The sequence below is a fragment of the Euphorbia lathyris genome, chromosome 3 (genome assembly GCF_963576675.1).
Source record: "Euphorbia lathyris chromosome 3, ddEupLath1.1, whole genome shotgun sequence".
NCBI lineage: Eukaryota > Viridiplantae > Streptophyta > Magnoliopsida > Malpighiales > Euphorbiaceae > Euphorbia > Euphorbia lathyris.
This window is the reverse complement of record NC_088912.1, coordinates 63,921,151-63,940,166: the sequence shown is the minus strand read 5'-3', so window position 1 is coordinate 63,940,166 and position 19,016 is coordinate 63,921,151. Positions and strand designations below refer to the sequence as shown.

Genomic DNA, 19,016 nt, shown 5'->3' with positions numbered 1-19,016 from the left:
ATAGGCTTCAGAAAGTTATGATGTAATTTTAAGAGAAGACTGTAGTAATGGAAGTTAACCCAATATTTTGATATTTAATCAATCAGCAATTACAGGTCTATATACTTTACCAACACAAAAATAAAATCAGCAAGACATTATCAAAGAAACTATTCACAACCACATTTAACAATTTTGGAATCAATTAAAACTGCAAGCTTCTGCTGCAAATCCCAGCATGGATGCTTTAGTGTCATATATTACCCTTTGGTTTCTCTGCTGATAATTTGCTAGTATAGGAATCTCATCTTCGAATGAGAGGCTTGCAAGAGCCAAACAAACCTGAGATGCATCAGTTTTAACAAAATAGAAAATCCCAGTTACATCTACATTGAGCTCAGCTTCTCCCTCAAAATGCATACTGATTGTTGGAATATCAACTTCTTGATATCCACTAAGGTTAAAGCAAGTATCCAAGATCGAAAAAGGCGGTGCAGAAGGATACCCTGAAAATTGTTTCAGAAACTCTCTTCTCAATACTCTGTACAGTGAAGGAGGAAGCCTGGTGATTACTGTCCCTGAATCAATCAATATTCCTCCTTGTCCGGTGCCCGGACCTTGCAAAGCCACCCCGCCTATACTAACACTGGTGAGGTTGAGAAAGTAGAAGGTCGGAAGCTGGGGATTCGGAACCATTCTTGTATAAGAAACAGGGGTGCTATTCCTGTAAACTGAAGAATTACCACCCAGAACTAAAGAACCTGAAGCATCAGCTGCTGTATTTGGTAAACAGTAAGAAAAAACTCCTCCAAAGATTGCAGAAGTTTGGGAAACCAGTGACAGTTCACTCTTTCCTAATCCGACAAGACCTGAAGCTCCTCCAAATAGACCCCTATTATTCCTGCCACACCCGAAAATAAAATTTCCGACAGGATTAGCTCCGAAATTAAGCTTCTCTTTTCCTAACTCCCCTCGGGTATAAGAACCGTCCCCATAGTTAACAGCATAGTTACAGGTTGGTGGATTAGTCCCACAGATGCCTGAATTCCCGGTAGCATACTGGAGAGATTGGCAAGTTGTTGAATTGCATAAAATAGTCTGGTATGAAGGAGATATTGAAGGGTTGAAAATAGGATCCTTTTGATTGTAACACAGTTTGCAGGGCTGGCATTGAACCCATGTTAAATCACTTCCGGTATCTACAATCACTGTCAGATTTCGACCGCCTAATTCAACAGTAACTATGTAGTTTAATGTTTCAAGTCTTATTCCAGAAACTAAAGGGATTTGAGCATCTAAATTGTTTCCAGAATTAATCTTTTTGACTCGAGATTGCAGTGAGCGGACATGAAGATTGTCGAGAATCAAGATTTTCTGTAACTTGTTGTTCCAGTCAGTTATCTGTTCTGAGCAGGAATCCCTGTTCTTCATTTCCAGTACGGCTGCACCTTTCTCCCATCCTAAATTTCCAAACATATCTGAAACTATTAGTAACAATTAGAGAATACAAAAGGAGGTGCATGCAAGTTCAAAAATGCATATCTGAGACTATTTAAGTACATGCCACATTCTCTGAACAAAAAGCAGGAAAGTTAATGAAATGAAGTAGTTGAAAGTTAGTGAAGTACAAAATCGGATAATAGTCCAAATATTAGCATGGAAAATAACTTAGTAAGGTACAATGAATTAATGCAGTTAGAGATCCTAGATCCCAATATGTATGGAGAATAAGAAAGAGAAGAAACTTGGTAATGACACATATATTTTTATTTTATATGTTTTTGGTAGGACTCACTTGATTTATGGGAAAGACTTAGACAGGTAGTTGAATTGTTGATAGTCTTGTGTGTGGATTGAAATTGATGGATGCTGAGAAGTTTCTTATTGTGTGGAAAACATTGAACCCCAGTAGTAGTAGTAGTAGTATCAGTAAGAAGAAATACAAGAAGAGAAAGAAGAAGTTGAAGAAGAAAAGAGTGTTTCGGTTCCACCATTGTTGTAAATGAAAATGAAGAAAGAAAAGTGGGGAAGAGAAAGAGAGGGAGATTCTTAAGAATTGGAGTTAGGCAACAAAACAAAACAGGAAGGGCTGTCCTTAGGACCCACTGGTGCATGATCAAATTATTGGGGATTCACGTGCATTTACTTGAGGACTATAACCACATTACACTCCTATAGTTATTAGGAATGTTTGTGTTACAACCTTGCTCACTCGGTTTTAAGAGATGGTGATAAGGGAAAGAATGAACTGGATCTCGTGTCTGATAATTACTTATTAGTAAAGCAGGTGTTAGGCATTCTAATCTTATATCAGTAATAGGCATAGGCAGAGAGTTACATTATTAAATAGGAATAGTGTAAGTATGGGTTGAATTGATATAGATAGAATTAAGGTAAAACAGAAGAGAAGGCTATATATAGAATAGTGTGGAGAGTTGAGGAAGAAGTAAAAAAAGAGGTTTGGAGAAATAGAATGATTTCATTGGTTTGGTGAGGTTTCATAAGATAAGGACTTCACCTATATATCAAAAAGAATCAACTCTCACCGCTTTATATATATTAGTATTATATAGTTAGAGAAATGATGGCAGCTGCCACCATTTTATAATGTTGTCTTTGATCATTGATGTTGTCCCACACATTCTTCTATCTTCCCACTATACTATCAATTACCCTTTCTTCTAATTAAGACTTGTTTTACCCATTCTTCAATACATATGCCGTTGATGTTAATGCCTATACTTAATTCAATTTTCAACTTATACCTAAAAAATAACACTTAATTGGGGATATTTTTGAAGTTAATTCCCAACCTATATAAGTATCCTTTTACTATCTAATAGATCATACTAGAATCAAAATTTCATGTAGCTTTGCATTTGTAAATAATAAAGGAATGCATATTTTAATATAATATTGATAAGAAATCACCTTCAGGAAAATTGAAAAAATAAATCGAGTTAAAAGTGGTGCAAAACGAAGCAATAAATAAACATCGGAGACTACAATGAGGAAATTAATTGATGGAACAATGGTTAAATGAACAATCACAAGTGAAAAAAAAGTATATTCAACAAGTCCAGAATTGCAGTATAGAGAATTAGAGAAAAAAAGAGCAAGGGAGGATGGGAATTTCCCTTAGAAATTAATACATTTTGATTAATAAACAATAATTGTTACTAAGCCATATATTCTTGTATGTTTGAATGACCTATAAAAGATCCCTAGGATATAAACTGATAACGTGGCAGGAAAGTCCGCTTGTTTTAAGGATTCATATATTAGCCTCTAAGAATCTGAATGTTTGTGTTCTTGATTGATGTAAGGAAGCGATCGTCGAGGCTTCGTCTAATATGATGTATACCTTGTAAGAAAAAAGAATACTTGGTTGGATCCCTGACGAGGGATTCTTTGACACTCAAGTTGCGTCTTATCCAGAGAGAGAAAGCAAGAAAGCTTAAAAAGAGATCAAATAGTCATGATCGATTATAAACAGCATGGATAGGTGAGATTTCATTTCACCGTTATCACAATTTGATTTATATTCTCTGCAATTTCGAGTTCATAAACCTTCTTCATCTTTTGCGAACCAATAAGTGTTATTGAGTTCTCATAGGATCGATGAGTTCTCTGTTAAGGCCAAGAACAAGACTCTAGGATCGATGAGACAGTCTTAAAGATTAGCAATGTAAATGAAATCTTAGAACAAAAGGCAACCTCCTTCAGGATATCATTGAAATCACCTGTAAGGACCTAGGGTCCGTGAGTATGGTTAGATAAGTTCAACAAATCGTCCCAAAGAAATTTCCTCCTAACTGGGTTAGGACTATCGTAAACTGTAGTAAAGAAACTAACCTCTTGACTCTTGCATATTGACGAACTGCCAACTGTTAGGCAAAATCCGTAAGTGCACGGTTCCGCTTATAGTAATAAATAGATTATCGTTCCCATAGAGAACGCTGATTAACTATTATAACGGATTTAATTTATAATTTCGTTTTCTCTTGGTTATAGAGAATAAATAATTTGATTTGTGAAATACTTTTGTTTAGAAAGAATGATAATAATACTTAAATTATATTTACTAAGTTTCTATTCCGTGCATAGCTCGGGATACATATAGTTTTTTATAAGTTTAAACCTGAAAACACTTTCCAAACTTACTGCAGTTGTATCAGATAGAAATATGTAATCCAATCTTTCGATCCAGGATTAAATAACTTGGATATTTTTAGATAGATGATCCTAATTTCTCGACCTATCGTAGTGAATTAGAATTAAAAATTAAAAAGGAAGCAAGTGGAATATATGATACAATTATCCTTTTATAAACTGAATCTCTTCTAACTTCATAAAATGATAACTATTCCTATGTCTTGCTTAAATGGATTTCCCTAGAATATTCATAAAAGCAATGATAGAATCTAATGATGAACAAAGAATAATTTGTATTAGATTGAATTTTGATTTTGATAAACAAGTGTTTGACAGAGTTAATGATTTTTCAAAAGTAAAGAATACATAGAATAAAGACTACAACAGATGAGAGTATAGGGGTTGTGAATCCTTTTACTGTCACTATAAGGTTTGTCAGGCCTCTAGGCGTCTTCTTCTTTTGTATCTTGTATCTTATATCTCGAGGAAGTGTATCTCTCGATCTTCCTTCTTTCAATGGTGGAAATAGAAGCTTAGAAACTGTAGAATCTTCCTTGCTATAGTGTACTTTCTGTAACTTTTCTGTATTATTTTTCTTTCTTTATGTATATTGAATGGAGAAAGGAATATCCTTCTTATAGTGGGTGAAGAATCATGTCTCTTCAAGATGATAACTCTTCAAGTGTTGTTATGGAGAGTCATAGACCATGGTGAAGAAGAATGATGGTTCAGGATGAAAGAGACACAAATGTACTGAAGAATCATGGCTTTTTGCAGTGAAGATGTCGATCACGAACGAGCCAGTAGTGTCACGTTCGTGACTTTGCTTTGCCATGCAAAGTTGATGGAACTGTCTGTCACGATCGCGACAGATGGTTTTATGTCTTTGGTTGATTTTGGGTATGATCACGAACGGGACTAGGGTGTCACGATCGTGGTAGATGTTTTTGCCCTAATTTGGCTCTTTTCTTCTGTCTTTGATCTGTTCCTTGTTGATATTCATTCGTATTGAGCTTTTAATTATTTCAAACCTATCTCTGGAGAAATCATGAATAAACAAGTGAAATCTTTCAAAAACCTATCCTAAACTAAGCTAAATGCATTAATATAAATATGAATATGCATGCATAAATACGTAAATTAAGGACTTATCACCAACTATTGGCTAAGATAGTAACATTAATTGGATTGTTCCACATGGTTTTGATTGTTGGGGTTTAGTGTCCTATAGACAATTGTTCTAAGATATAAACTTAATGTAAATGAAGTGTTCTTTACATCATTTGTTTTTAATAAGATATGGTTTCATAACTATATAAAGGCAACCTCTTTTAAGAACTAAAAAAGTCTAATAAAAGGAAATCCCTAAGTTTGTTTAAAGTGATTATAAAGTGTTCATACAAGCATGAAGTGAGACGAAACTTTATAATAAACTAATTAACTTAAAACTACTCCAAGTCAAGTAATATGTTTAGAAATAGGATTGACATATCACTGTTGAGACTTGTATGTAACAATATCTTCTGTCGAGACAGAGAGCTGATCTCACAAGTTTCAGATATGCAGATATTTGGACAGTTACATGGATCCAATGAAAGGGAGTTCATTAGGATTGGGGACCTGACTTGAGATAACAGGATGGGTAGATTTATCCTTGTCAACTGTTCATCTCATTGGTATTAATAGGTATAAGTAATCCTCAGACTCAAAGGAATGTTAATTAGTGATTCTGGATTATGGAATGTGATGCTTTGATCCCGTTGTAACACGATCCATAACAGAGATGACTCTGGGGTGTGAATGGCAGACGTTGGGTATCACAGGAAATAATTGCAGGATAGTTATACATTGGATTGAGCATTTGTCACTCCCGATAAATGGGAGATACGTCCAAGGATCACTTGTGGAAGACTTGACTCTAAATCCTTACAAGGTGATAGCTTAAGACTTGAAATACAGATTTCACTTAACCTATCTAATTGGAGTTAACTCGGCCTGTACAAGTAAAACGAACGTCTCGCTATATGTGACTTAACATTATCCATAGTCATAAGATTCAGTTTAAGGATGTAGTTGATAAAGGATCAAATTATACTGTAACTAATACGGAAAGGTCAACGACAGAATCAACATGTCTTCTTATAGCTCTAGGGGAATGTTTCGGATTTGCTAATCACATTTCGCGTACTCATTCCGTTATGCAAAGATTAAATATAATTCTGAGAAAATTAATTTAATAGTTGCATACGGCTAGAAGCAATAAGAACCTAATGGGTCACACATAAGACTTGGAGCCCAAAAGAGAAACAGATGTTAATTAATTGATGGAAGCCCAACTGAGTCCACTAAGGCCCAGTAAGTAAGGAGGGGCGATTTTATGTATAAAATACATAAAGAAATTAATTTGATTTTAAGCAATCCTAATTAGATTATGATTGTGAATTAAATTAATTAAAGGATAAATAAGTTAGGAGGTTTAATCAGATTAAATTGCTCCTATTATTATCCTAAAAGGTTATTATTATTATCTTTATATTTAGATATAATTATAGATAATAAATAAGAATTAAATTCTGAATTAAATTCTTATTTAGTAATCTAATTCTATCTAACTAGGGTTTAGATACAAGAGAGTATATATACCCCCTATATATGTAAATTTCGGCCAAGCTCTAGTCTACCGAAGAGAAGAATTTTCGACCCCCTTGTTGAGGACGAGATTATTCACCGCTTCCTTCCGTTTCAATTGATTCTTAATCTCTTTCTCTATTCCTTGATCTTGTGTTGATTAATTAGAGGCAATCTATTCTTGATTGTTTTCATACGGTTGAATTCTAACTTGGTTTTGAATTGTGTTTTTGTCTTGTGCTCGGGAACTCGAAGTAAGAGTTGTGGGCACTTCGATTGCAACGGTAGATAGAACATCAAAATGTATTTCTTTCTATCCCTCTTTATATGAAATAACGATTAACGGATCTTGGGTTAATGGAAAAAAGTTAAAATTTTTATATTTCCGCTGCCAAACGTTTGCCTATTTTCCCTTCAGTGGTATCAGAGCCTGCGTTAAATCCGTTATTTCATATATGAAAATTAAGAAGTTTTTCAATCAGATTGAATGAATATTTATAGTTAGGTTAATTAACGAAACTGTTTTGATTAATTAATTCTAAAGATAAATAAGTTTTAATTAATTGTTAATTAAAATAGATTATGCATATGTTCCTAATTATTTTGGTTGATAATCATTATAAAAAAATCTATTAGTTTTATAGTTAGATTGATAAAAGTTAGTTTTATTATTCTAAAGATAAAACGGAAAATCTTTAATAGGTTTTTCTTATTTTCTGAAAATCGTTTTAAAACCGTTTTAAAACTTATATATATATATATATATATATATATATATATATATATATATATATATATAATTTAAAAAAAAAATTTGACAGCAGCTCGGGTTGCGCCTCACGGCGCAACCCGACCGTTGTCCTGCGGTTGCTGCCTCGCGGCAGCAACCGCACAGCGGCTGGCCGCCGTTGCCGCAAGGCAGCGACGGACCAGACGCAGTGGCTGCTGCCAAACGGCAGCAGCCATGTGTTCGGGCCCGGCCTGAAACCTACATATTTTAAAATCTTTTTAAAATAGTTTTAAATATATTTATATATATATATATATATATATATATATATATATATGTTTCAGAAATTAATAGTTTTCTATTTTTGATTATCGGATAAAAGAATTTATTTAAAAGTTTGTTTTACCTATTTGTAAATCAAAAGTATTAAATGAATTAAAATCAAAATAATTGGGATATGCATAAATAAAGTTTTGTATAGTTGTATTAATCTAATAGGTTAATATAGAAGATACGAAACTGTTAGAATTAAAATTGGATGAAAGTTAATTTGATGAGTTAATGTGATTAACCTAAATATTACATAAGTATTTTATGTAATCAACCAATTAAATTTATTTAATTGAGTCTATGTATGTTTGGAGTTATGGACATATTTGGACCCTCTATTTAGTCTTTTGGTATTTTTGAAATAGGGCATGCGAGTCCTGCCTATCTACTATCTATTGTAATTTCTCCTCTCATCTAATTCCCTTCAAGTTAATTGAAGTTTTCTTTAGTAGTATAGAAATTAATATGTAATTTCAATGCGCCATGGAGAAGACGGAGGACCTAAAGAAAAATATGTAATAGTTAGTATTTCCCTAGGTTTGGCCTTTTATTCCGTCTCTAGCTCGACGGAATAATTTAGATAATATGTCCATAACACCAATGTATGTGTCTGATGTATGCTAAAGAAAATCAAGACTAAGTTAGATTATGAGACTTAAAATAAAAATCTCTCACTAATTAAAAGTTAAGTAAATAAGCAAGTTATTAAAATCGGTTGCCCCTCCCTAATATTATAATTCAGCCGGCAGTACTGGGGGCCTTTGGGTTGTTGAGCAAACTCAAGCTCGGGGTCTTATGGTAACACCTTAATTATCGAAAATCGTTCTTTCATGAATATGGGGTAATACTTAAATTAGATTGTGATAATTGGATGAGCAAACTCATGTTATCATAAACTAATGGGCAATATGGTTGGGATTAATATGAATAGCATATTAGTTACTAATGTGGTTAGTAACCCAATAACCTAGGAATCACATTAAAGATGTGATTGATTACATGAATCTACCTAACAAATGAGACTAGCTTGTTGAGCAAACTCAAGGTGAAATCTCAGGAGTTAAGATCCTAGCTCACTAAAGGATTTGTGAAATGCTTCGAATTAATATGGATGATTATTAATTTGGCAAAATAGTGGGAACAATTTAAAATGAATTAAAAGACTTATAATTTTAGATTGATAGATTTTGAAGCAAATGAATAAACGTACGTTTACTCTTTCTCACTCTCAGGTTAAATTAAAACACTCCTAAAATCATGACTAAACCCAATCTGCAAAATATACTTACCGATAACAAGTTGAATGGTTCAAACTTCACCGACTGGTTTCGTAACCCCAAAATCGTTTTGAAGTTCGATAAGATAGGGTATGTACTTGATACATCGATACCCCCTATCCCAGCTGATGATGCTCCCATCGAAGAGATCGATGCTTACCAGAAGCATAAGGCTGATGACAATCATGCGGGATGCATCATACTTGCATCGATGACACCGGAATTGCAGAGGCAACATGAGGAAATGGATGCCTATTCCATCATCGTGCACCTAAAAGAGTTGTTTAGGAAACAAACTCGGTGCGAACGCTACGAGATATCAAAATTGCTATATCGTTGCAGGATGCAAGAGGGCACATCTGTAATGACACATTGTGTCAAGATGATTGGCTATATTACCAAGCTTTCTAGTATTGGATTCACGATGGATAACGAACTAAGTGTAGACTTAATTCTTCAATCCCTCCCAGAGAGTTATTCACAGTTCATCATGAACTACCAGATGAATGACTTGCAAACCTCTCTTGAAGAGCTTGCAAACATGCTCAAGACAGTTGAGCCCAATATTAAGAAAGACAAGGCAATACCGGCTCTTGTCATAGAGGGATCAAAGAAGAGGAAAGGGAATTTTCCCAATCCTAAACATCCCAAGAAAGGCAAGAGGGCCATGCCCACTAGAGCTAAGGGGAAGGAAGTGAAGAAGCCCAAAGGAGAGTGCCACTTTTGTGGTGAAGACGGGCATTGGAAAAGAAACTATTTGGTGTACCTAGCTACCCTCAAGAAGGGAAAAGTCGGGACTTCAACATCTGGTATGTTTTATATTGAAATAAATACAATTTCACAGTCTGAATCTTGGGTATTAGATACAGGATGTGGATCTCATATTTGTATGAACATTCATGGACTCAGACGGACTAAGAAATTGAAGAAATGAAGCATAAACTTGAGAGTAGAAAATGGAGCAAGAGTTGCCGCCCTCGCTATTGGAGATTATGCTTTGAGTTTGCCCTCTGGGCTTGTAATAGAATTAGGGAACTGCCAGAAATATCCAGAAACATTATTTCTATTAGCCGTCTTGTTGACGACGGTTTTCATATTTCAATAAAAGACAAACATTGCGAGTTTTATAGAGATGGGATTTTCTATTTTTCAGGAATATCACAAAATGGGATTTATGTGCTAGATGATAAAATTTCTGTATTCGCAATTGATACCAAAAGACATAAGCTAGATAATTCGACTTACTTGTGGCATTGTCGTTTATGCCATATAAACAAAAGACGCATGCTTAAGCTACATCAAGATGGGCTTATAGATTCAATTGATTCTGAATCATTGGAAACATGCGAAGCATGTTTAAAAGGTAAAATGACAAAGACACCCTTTAACAATAAAGGTGAGCGTGTATCAGACACTCTAGGATTAATACATTCAGATGTATGCGGTCCTATGTCAGTCCAAGCAAGAGGAGGATTCAGATACTTCATAAGCTTCATAGACGACCATACCAGATATGGTTATGTTTACTTGTTGAAGCACAAGTCCGAGGCTTTTGAGAAATTCAAATGCTTCAAGAATGAAGTAGAAAATCAATTAGGAAAGAAAATAAAGATACTTCGATCCGATCGAGGTGGCGAATATCTTTCAGATGATTTTCTGAATTATCTAACTGAATGTGGGATATGCTCACAATGGACACCTCCCTATACACCACAACACAATAGTGTATCCGAAAGGAGGAACCGTACCTTACTAGATATGGTACGATCTATGATGAGCATAACATTACTTCCAAAGACATTCTAGGGATATGCCTTAGAAACTGCTCTCTTCACCCTAAATCGAGTACCAACTAAATCCGCTAGTTCCACACCATATGAATTGTTCATTGGTAGGAAACCCACATTCTCATTCATGAGAGTATGGGGTTGTTCAGCTTTTATCAAACGTGTAGCGTCAGACAAGCTAGATTCTAAATCTGATAAATGTTTCTTCATTGGATATCCTTAGGAAACTGTAGGGTATTACTTCTATCATCCAGATGATCAGAAAGTAATAGTATCCAAGCACGCAACCTTCTTGGAGAAAGAGTTTCTCGAAGAAACAGAAAAGGGAAGCATGATTGAACTTGATGAAGTTCAAGAAGAAGAAACACTGACTGAAACAACAGAGGCGGTTGAGGAACCCGAAGCAGTCCCATTGGATGAGACTCAAGTGCCACCCATTTGTAGATCACAAAGAGTTCGTGAACTCCCAATTAGATATTGTTTTCTAGTGGGAGATGATGATGAGGTTCCCGTGTTAGACAACGAACCCGAAAACTACGAAGAGGCTCTTACCAGTCCAGATTCTAAAGCATGGCTCGAGGCCATGGATTCTGAAATGGATTCCATGTACACCAACCAAGTGTGGACTTTGGTTGATCCACCCGAAGGGATAAAACCCATTGGGTGCAGGTGGATCAGGAAAGGTTAGCACCTACAAAGCTAGGTTAGTAGCGAAAGGATATCGTCAAAAACAAGGAATTGATTATGACGAAACTTTCTCTCCTGTGGCTATGTCCAAATCAATCAGAATAATGCTCGCTATTGCCACTCACTACGATTACGAGATTTGGCAAATGGATGTGAAAACAGCTTTCCTAAGTGGAAACCTGCTTGAGGATGTATATATGATGCAGCCTAAAAGTTTCATATCAAAGGATGCAAACAAGGTTTGCAAACTACAGAGATCCATTTATGGACTCAAGCAAGCATCTAGAAGCTGGAACAAGCGTTTTGACGAAACCATAAAACAATTTGGTTTCGAACAAAATTGCGAAGAAGCTTGCATTTACAAGAAAGCAAGTGGGAGCTCAGTTGCATTTCTAATATTATATGTGGACGATATATTATTAATGGGAAATGATATAGCTCTGCTACAGTCGGTAAAAGTTTGGTTATCAGGTAACTTCTCCATGAAAGACTTTGGTGAAGCAGCTTATATACTTGGTATAAAGATCTACAGAGATAGATCAAGAAGACTGATTGGTCTTTCACAGGCTACATACATTGAAAGGGTGCTAAAGCGGTTTAGCATGCTTGAATCGAAACGAGGCAACTTACCCATGGTACATGGAGTAAAGTTAAGCAATCATCAATGTCCTAAAACCGAAGATGATAAGAAACGCATGGCTGTAATCTCGTATGCCAGCACAATCGGTTCGATTATATATGTTATGCTATGCACTAGACCTGATGTAGCGTTCACGTTAAGTATAACAAGTCGTTATCAAGGTAATCCGAGAGACGAGTATTGGAATGCCGTCAAGAACATTCTTAAGTACTTGAGAAGGACTAAAGACATGTTCATAGTATACGGAGAAGGGGATCTGAAAATAGAGGGATTTTCAGATGCCAGTCATCTCACAGATGAGAACGATTTTAGATCCCAATCAGGATACCTGTTTATCTTGAATGGGGGCGCGGTCAGTTGGAAGAGTTCCAAGCAGGGAAACGTAGCTTTCTCTACGACCGAGTCAGAGTACATCGCTGCTGCGGAAGCAGCAAAGGAAGCGATTTGGATTAAGAAGTTCATTACTGGACTTGGTGTGGTGCCTGACATTGTAAATCGCATTACACTATACTGTGATAACAATGGAGCCATTGCACAAGCAAAGGAACCACGGTCTCATAATGCATCCAAGCATTACCTGAAGCGATACCACATTGTAAGAGAGATTGTGGCAAGAGGAGATGTGAGGATAGAAAGAGTGCCTACTGAGGACAACGTTGCAGATCCGTTGACAAAGCCCTTAGCCCAGAAAGTACATGATCGTCATCTAAGTTCTACTAGGATAAGTTGTAGAAACAATTGGCTTTAGTCCAAGTGGGAGTATGTTGGGGTTTAGTGTCCTATAGACAATTGTTCTAGGATATAAACTTAATGTAAATGAAGTGTTCTTTACATCATTTGTTTTTAATAAGATATGGTTTCATAACTATATAAAGGCAACCTCTTTTAAGAACTAAATAAGTCTAATAAAAGGAAATTCCTAAGTTTGTTTAAAGTGATTATAAAGTGTTCATACAAGCATGAAGTGAGACAAAACTTTATAATAAACTAATAAACTTAAAACCACCCCAAGTCAAGTAATATGTTTAGAAATAGGATTGACATATCACTGTTGAGACTTGCATGTAACAATGTCTTCTGTCGAGACAGAGAGCTGATCTCACAAGTTTCAGATATGCAGATATCTGGACAGTTACAGGGATCCAATGAAAGGGAGTTCATTAGGATTGGGGACCCGACTTGAGATAACAGGATGGGTAGATTTATCCTTGTCACATGTTCATCTCATTGGTATTAATAGGTATAAGTAATCCTCAGACTCAAAGGAATGTTAATTAGTGATTCTGGATTATGGAATATGATGCTTTGATCCTGTTGTAACACGATCCATCACAGAGATGACTCTGGGGTGTGAACGGCAGACGTTGGGTATCACAGGAAGTAATTGCAGGATAGTTATACATTGGATTGAGCATTTGTCACTCCCGATAAATGGGAGATACGTCCAAGGATCGCTTGTGGAAGACTTGACTCTAAATCCTTGCAAGGTGATATCTTAAGACTTGAAATACAGATTTCACTTAACCTATCTAATTGGAGTTAACTCGGCCTGTACAAGTAAAACGAACGTCTCGCTATATGTGACTTGACATTATCCATAGTCATAAGATTCAGTTCAAGGATGTAGTTGATAAAGGATCGAATTATACTGTAACTAATACGGAAAGGTCAACGACAGAATCAACCTGTCTTCTTATAGCTCTGGGGGAATGTTTCGGATTTGCTAATCACATTTCGCGTACTCATTCCGTTATGCAAAGATTAAATATAATTCTGAGAAAATTAATTTAATAGTTGCATACGGCTAGAAGCAATAAGAACCTAATGGGTCACACATAAGACTTGGAGCCCAAAAGAGAAACAGATGTTAATTAATTGATGGAAGTCCAACTGAGTTCACTAAGGCACAGTAAGTAAGGAGGGGCGATTTTATGTATAAAATACATAAAGAAATTAATTTGATTTTAAGCAATCCTAATTAGATTATGATTGTGAATTAAATTAATTAAAGGATAATTTAATTCACAATCATAATATAATAGTTAGGAGGTTTAATGAGATTAAATTGCTCCTATTATTATCCTAAAAGGTTATTATTATTATCTTTATATTTAGATATAATTATAGATAATAAATAAGAATTATATTCCGAATTAAATTCTCATTCAGTAACCTAATTCTATCTAACTATGGTTTAGATACAAGAGAGTATATATACCCCCTATATATGTAAATTTCGGCCAAGCTCTAGTCTACCGAAGAGAAGAATTTTCGACCCCCTTGTTGAGGACGAGATTATTCACCGCTTCCTTCCGTTTCAATTGATTCTTAATCTCTTTCTCTATTTTTTGATCTTGTGTTGATTAATTAGAGGCAATTTATTCTTGATTGTTTTCATACGGTTGAATTCTAACTTGGTTTTGAATTGTGTTTTTGTCTTGTGCTCGGGAACTCGAATTGTGGGCACTTCGATTGCAACGGTAGATAGAACACCAAAAGGTATTTCTTTCTATCCCTCTGTATATGAAATAACGATTAACGGATTTTGGGTTAATGGAAAAAGGTTAAAATTTTTATATTTCCAGTGCCAAACGTTTGCCTATTTTCCCTTCATTGATCACATGGACCTTAATGACCATGCAATATTTGGTCATTCACCATTAGATCTAGGGTTATTAGAATCCTAAGGTGAAGATTCAAAGCATCATGCGGCTTAGATTTAATAAGCCTAGATCTAACGGTGAATGACCAAATTCACTTGGTCATTAAAGTCCATGTGAATATTCATGTTGTTCCACAATACCCATATACCCCTAGAAAAACCTCTGGCTTCAACTTTGTGAGAAAAATCAAACCCAATCTTTTTTATCATTCTATCCACCACGAGCCCGCTCGTCTAAGTCACTGTGAGCACAAAGATATAAGGCTGATGGTTTTGCACAAATAACTTGAGGCCTTGATGAAAACACCCGCTAACAGCCACTTGGGTATTCCAAATGAAAGTTTTAAAATCCATGAGAAAGAAAGAAGAGGGTACACGAACATGTGGGAGATCCCTTACTCAAGAATTCCTTCCATAATGTCACAATTACCAACCAAATTTTGGGGACTTGTAGTAGAGTAGTTGGAGGGCGCTATAATATTTAGCGAGTCTAGAACGACCTTTTTAACCTGTTCGGACTGAGATAATAGTGAGTTTGGTCTGGGCCTCTTAACTTTGAAAATCTTATGAAGGTTTGTGGAAAGGCTAATCCCCTTTGCATGATTTTTATCCGGCCCATTGGGGTGGGCCAAGTAATTCTCCTTGTTAGGAGCATCCACACTGGTCATTCTTAACAAAAGACGCTAAATTCTTAGCGGGGTCAAGAATACTTCTAGTTGAGCAGATAGGAGCAAGGGGGGCTCTAATAACAAGCTTATTAGGGACAACTTTAACCGAGAGGGTCCATATGGGTAGACTTAGCCTTTGTTTGGGAGTTTGGAGTTTAATGGAGGTGAGAGTTAAAGGAGGTAATGGAAAGGGAAGGAAAGTGATGGAATGGAAAGTTAAAAGTTAACCTTGTTTGGGAGTTTATAGGATGTAAATGAGGTTAAATATTTAACCTTGTTTGGGAGTTTAAATATGGAGGGGAAGGAAGGTTAAATTTACACTGCAGAGGCAAGAAATTTTAAAAAAGTTTACGTTACTCCCATTAACCCCCAATTTGGAGGTTAGAGTTTGGAGGTTAGAGGAAGTAAATATTTAACCCCATTAACCTCCATTTACTCTCAAAAAATAACTTCCAAACAAGGTTAACTTAATACTTAACCTTCCATTACTCCCATTTACTCCCATTAACCTCCTCCCAAACAAGGGCTTAAGTACAAAACGAAGGTTAACTTTCTTTTTACCTTTCTTCTCATTAATGCACGATGGCTTCTCTACTCCTTCACAAGCATATGTGTCAAAACCCTACTATAACTAGAAGGATCGCCTTCTTTAAAGCTCTCATAATAGGTTAGTGTCAAATCTGGAGCCCTTATTACGATGAGCATTCCTGAGAATTTTGCTCTGGTTCGAAGGCAGGGGTGGTTTTCTTACATCATAAGGCTTTCTACCCCTTTTTGCAACATGCATCCATGGGCCAAAGTCAGAGTCATCATTGGTAGCTGTGCTTCCCATTAAAGCACTGGACGATCCAACGCGGTCTAGAAGAGATAAGTTCAGACATGTGTCAACTAGCATTAGATCCTTGATGAGGGCTTCCGATGGAATGTCAACACTAACAGTAGATGGATGGTTAGGTCAAAGAGCCACTGAATAAGATGTCTAAGCATGCCCATAATTCCCATATCTGTAGCAAATCAAAGGGAGCCCTTTATATTCAACCTGTTGTTTCTTCCCTAAATTTCAATATAAGGTAGAAGGGGTTTAGTAAGATTCAACCCTGCCGTAAATTGAGCATACCTCCATCGCTTAATGGAGGAGGTATGTTGGTCCACATTGTAAACCTTCCTGATAGTTTCAGCAATGGCCTTAAGAATCCTAGAGTGATAAAGGTGGATGGGAAGGTTAGGGACTCTGATCCAAGCCACAATCAAAGATATAGAGCTTAATTACAGAGAAAATTTAGGGTACCACGACTGCATATAGAGATAAAATCCAAAAAGCATCATAGGCCCCTTTGTAAGGGCTTTGAGATAGTCATCAAGGGGTCCCAAGCGAATCATGAAGTAGTTATTCCCCAACTCGATCGTGTGAAAAATGCCTTCCGGTTTCCATAGACACATAATTTGAAATTGTAAGGTATAGTAGCTTATGTTCCTACTCATAAGACGCAAAATAATAGTAGTTTTCATGTTACATGTAAGGAGATTATGAGCCCTCAGCGAATGAAATCCGTTTGGGACCTTTCCAAACTTATCAATAATGAAATCTCCTTCCTCTAATTCCCTATTCCACTACTTCCTCAGTATCAATTCCCAACTCCCTATAGCTTTTGTTTATTAATTTGTCCTTAAAGGTGGATGGATGTTGACCGAAAGTTACAGTCTTCGCTACTACTGGTTGAGGAGGAGGGCCCTGGACTCCCACCTTCCCCATCATCAGTACATCAGTCACAATATACTGTGGGTCATCCCCGGAGTCCAAAGATGAAAGGGGAAGGCCCAAACTGGGACTTTTGGGAGTCGAGAGCATAGCTTAGTAAACGATGACCCCTGCTTGCTCTTTTCTAGGCAAAAAAACAAAGACAAGGAAAGATAATAACGATGAAAAAGAGAAGAGAGTGACCTGACTTGCAATGGACGAAGTCCAATGGCTATCTTCTTCTCTAACTCACTGTCTCAAACGAAACGCAAAATCACCTCCCACTCAATGCTTCACTAATTGCAAACCCACTCGAAGCAGAAACCAAATCGGAAAGGTAGGGCTGTTGATTTTGGAGTATTGCAATTTGTGAACGGTTGAGAAAAACAAAGGGTGCTAATCGGACTGAAAATCATCGCCAAAACCATTGTTTGCCTCTCCTGGTCTCTTCCACTTCAAACTTTCTTCTCTCTTCTGGTTCTACTTTAAGGAGAAAGAAGGAAGTTTCTTCTTCCTCGTACCGGGTTAGATTTTTGATTTTTTTTGTTCTTATTTTCTTTTAGTTGGTGTTTATATATCTTTTGGGATTTCTTTATCCATCTGAATTGTATTTGCTCCCGATAATTCTTTTATTTATACCTTTTTCGGATTTAGTAAGAGCGTAAACGATTTATTTTATGCGTAGATCAATATATCTATGTGGTTGTAACAAAAGAAAGGACTCACGTCCAAATGTTCGGAAGAGCTTAAAGGATGAACATTGGAATGCAGACACTCTTTTGCAGATTTGGATTTCCAGGAAATATATGATTTACTGTTTTCTTTGTGTTCTTTTTACCTTTAATGGTTTGTTTTGCTCATTGTAGTCTTTTTTATTCCTTCGTGGATCTTGTGAGGTGTTATTCCTTACCGTTTTATTGTACTTGTTCTTCTTTTTCTATCTAATGAAAGTATAAGCATTTCCATCCAAAAAAAAAAATTGTTTACAAGGTATATACATCGGGTGTCAACTCGATAGTATAATAAAAAAAATTCTAAATTTTATAAGTAACTTGTTTATAATGATTGCAATTGTTCTTTTGCAAATATTTTTTTGGGTAAATTTCATCAATGGTGTACAATCTTTACACCATTTCACATTTTGGTGTATAACCTTCATTTTGTCTTAGTAATATGTACGACCTTATGGGTGGCCTTCCAATATGGTATACAACAGGTAAAAATGACATGTCAACATAAAGTCAATGTGTCACATCAGCAATTTGACCGTTCAAAAAGTAAAAAAATGGCCTTTAATATGAAATTACTTTTATACCCTTCCTCCTTCATCCTTTCTCCTTCCTTTAACTCTAGCTTTCTCTCTCTCTAAAATACAAACTATACAGGCTCTCTCCATAACACCTTTCTCTTATCTGCCCATCCGTATTCAAACACTAACCGATGGGAAAACCATGCTCTTGCATTTTTTTGTTAAGGAAATCATCAAATGTGAAGGTTCTCAACTTTTAGGCTCAAATCAGAAAGAAGAAGGATCCTTCATCATTGGATTTTGAAATAATTTAGGGGAAGATTTTATGGTTCATACGATGTTCTCTACTTCTTTGTTCTTTAGTAGTCTTGCTCGCTTTATTTTTTTCCATTCTCTAGGGACTAATGGAGAAGATTTGGAATTGGAGAAGTTGGTTTGGTTGTGCGGTAGATTCTATGGAACTCAACATCATCTTGGAAAGTGGAA

General features: G+C 35.9%; 1 protein-coding gene across 2 annotated transcripts; it reads right to left on the bottom strand.

The window, feature by feature from the left end:
* Positions 1 to 50: 50 nt before the first annotated feature.
* Positions 51 to 18,107, bottom strand: LOC136221789 (aspartyl protease family protein At5g10770). Of its 2 annotated transcripts, none has more exons than XM_066009216.1 (2): positions 17,486 to 18,107; positions 51 to 1,439 (listed from the first exon to the last, which is right to left on the bottom strand). In XM_066009216.1, exon 2 carries the CDS (start codon positions 1,408 to 1,410, stop codon positions 181 to 183), a length of 1,230 nt encoding a protein of 409 aa, XP_065865288.1. In that variant the 5' UTR covers positions 1,411 to 1,439; positions 17,486 to 18,107; the 3' UTR covers positions 51 to 180. The 2 variants fall into 2 exon arrangements, with proteins under 2 accessions (XP_065865288.1, XP_065865287.1); XM_066009215.1 differs by lacking the exon at positions 17,486 to 18,107 and adding an exon at positions 1,775 to 2,025.
* Between the last annotated feature and the right edge of the window lie 909 nt (positions 18,108 to 19,016).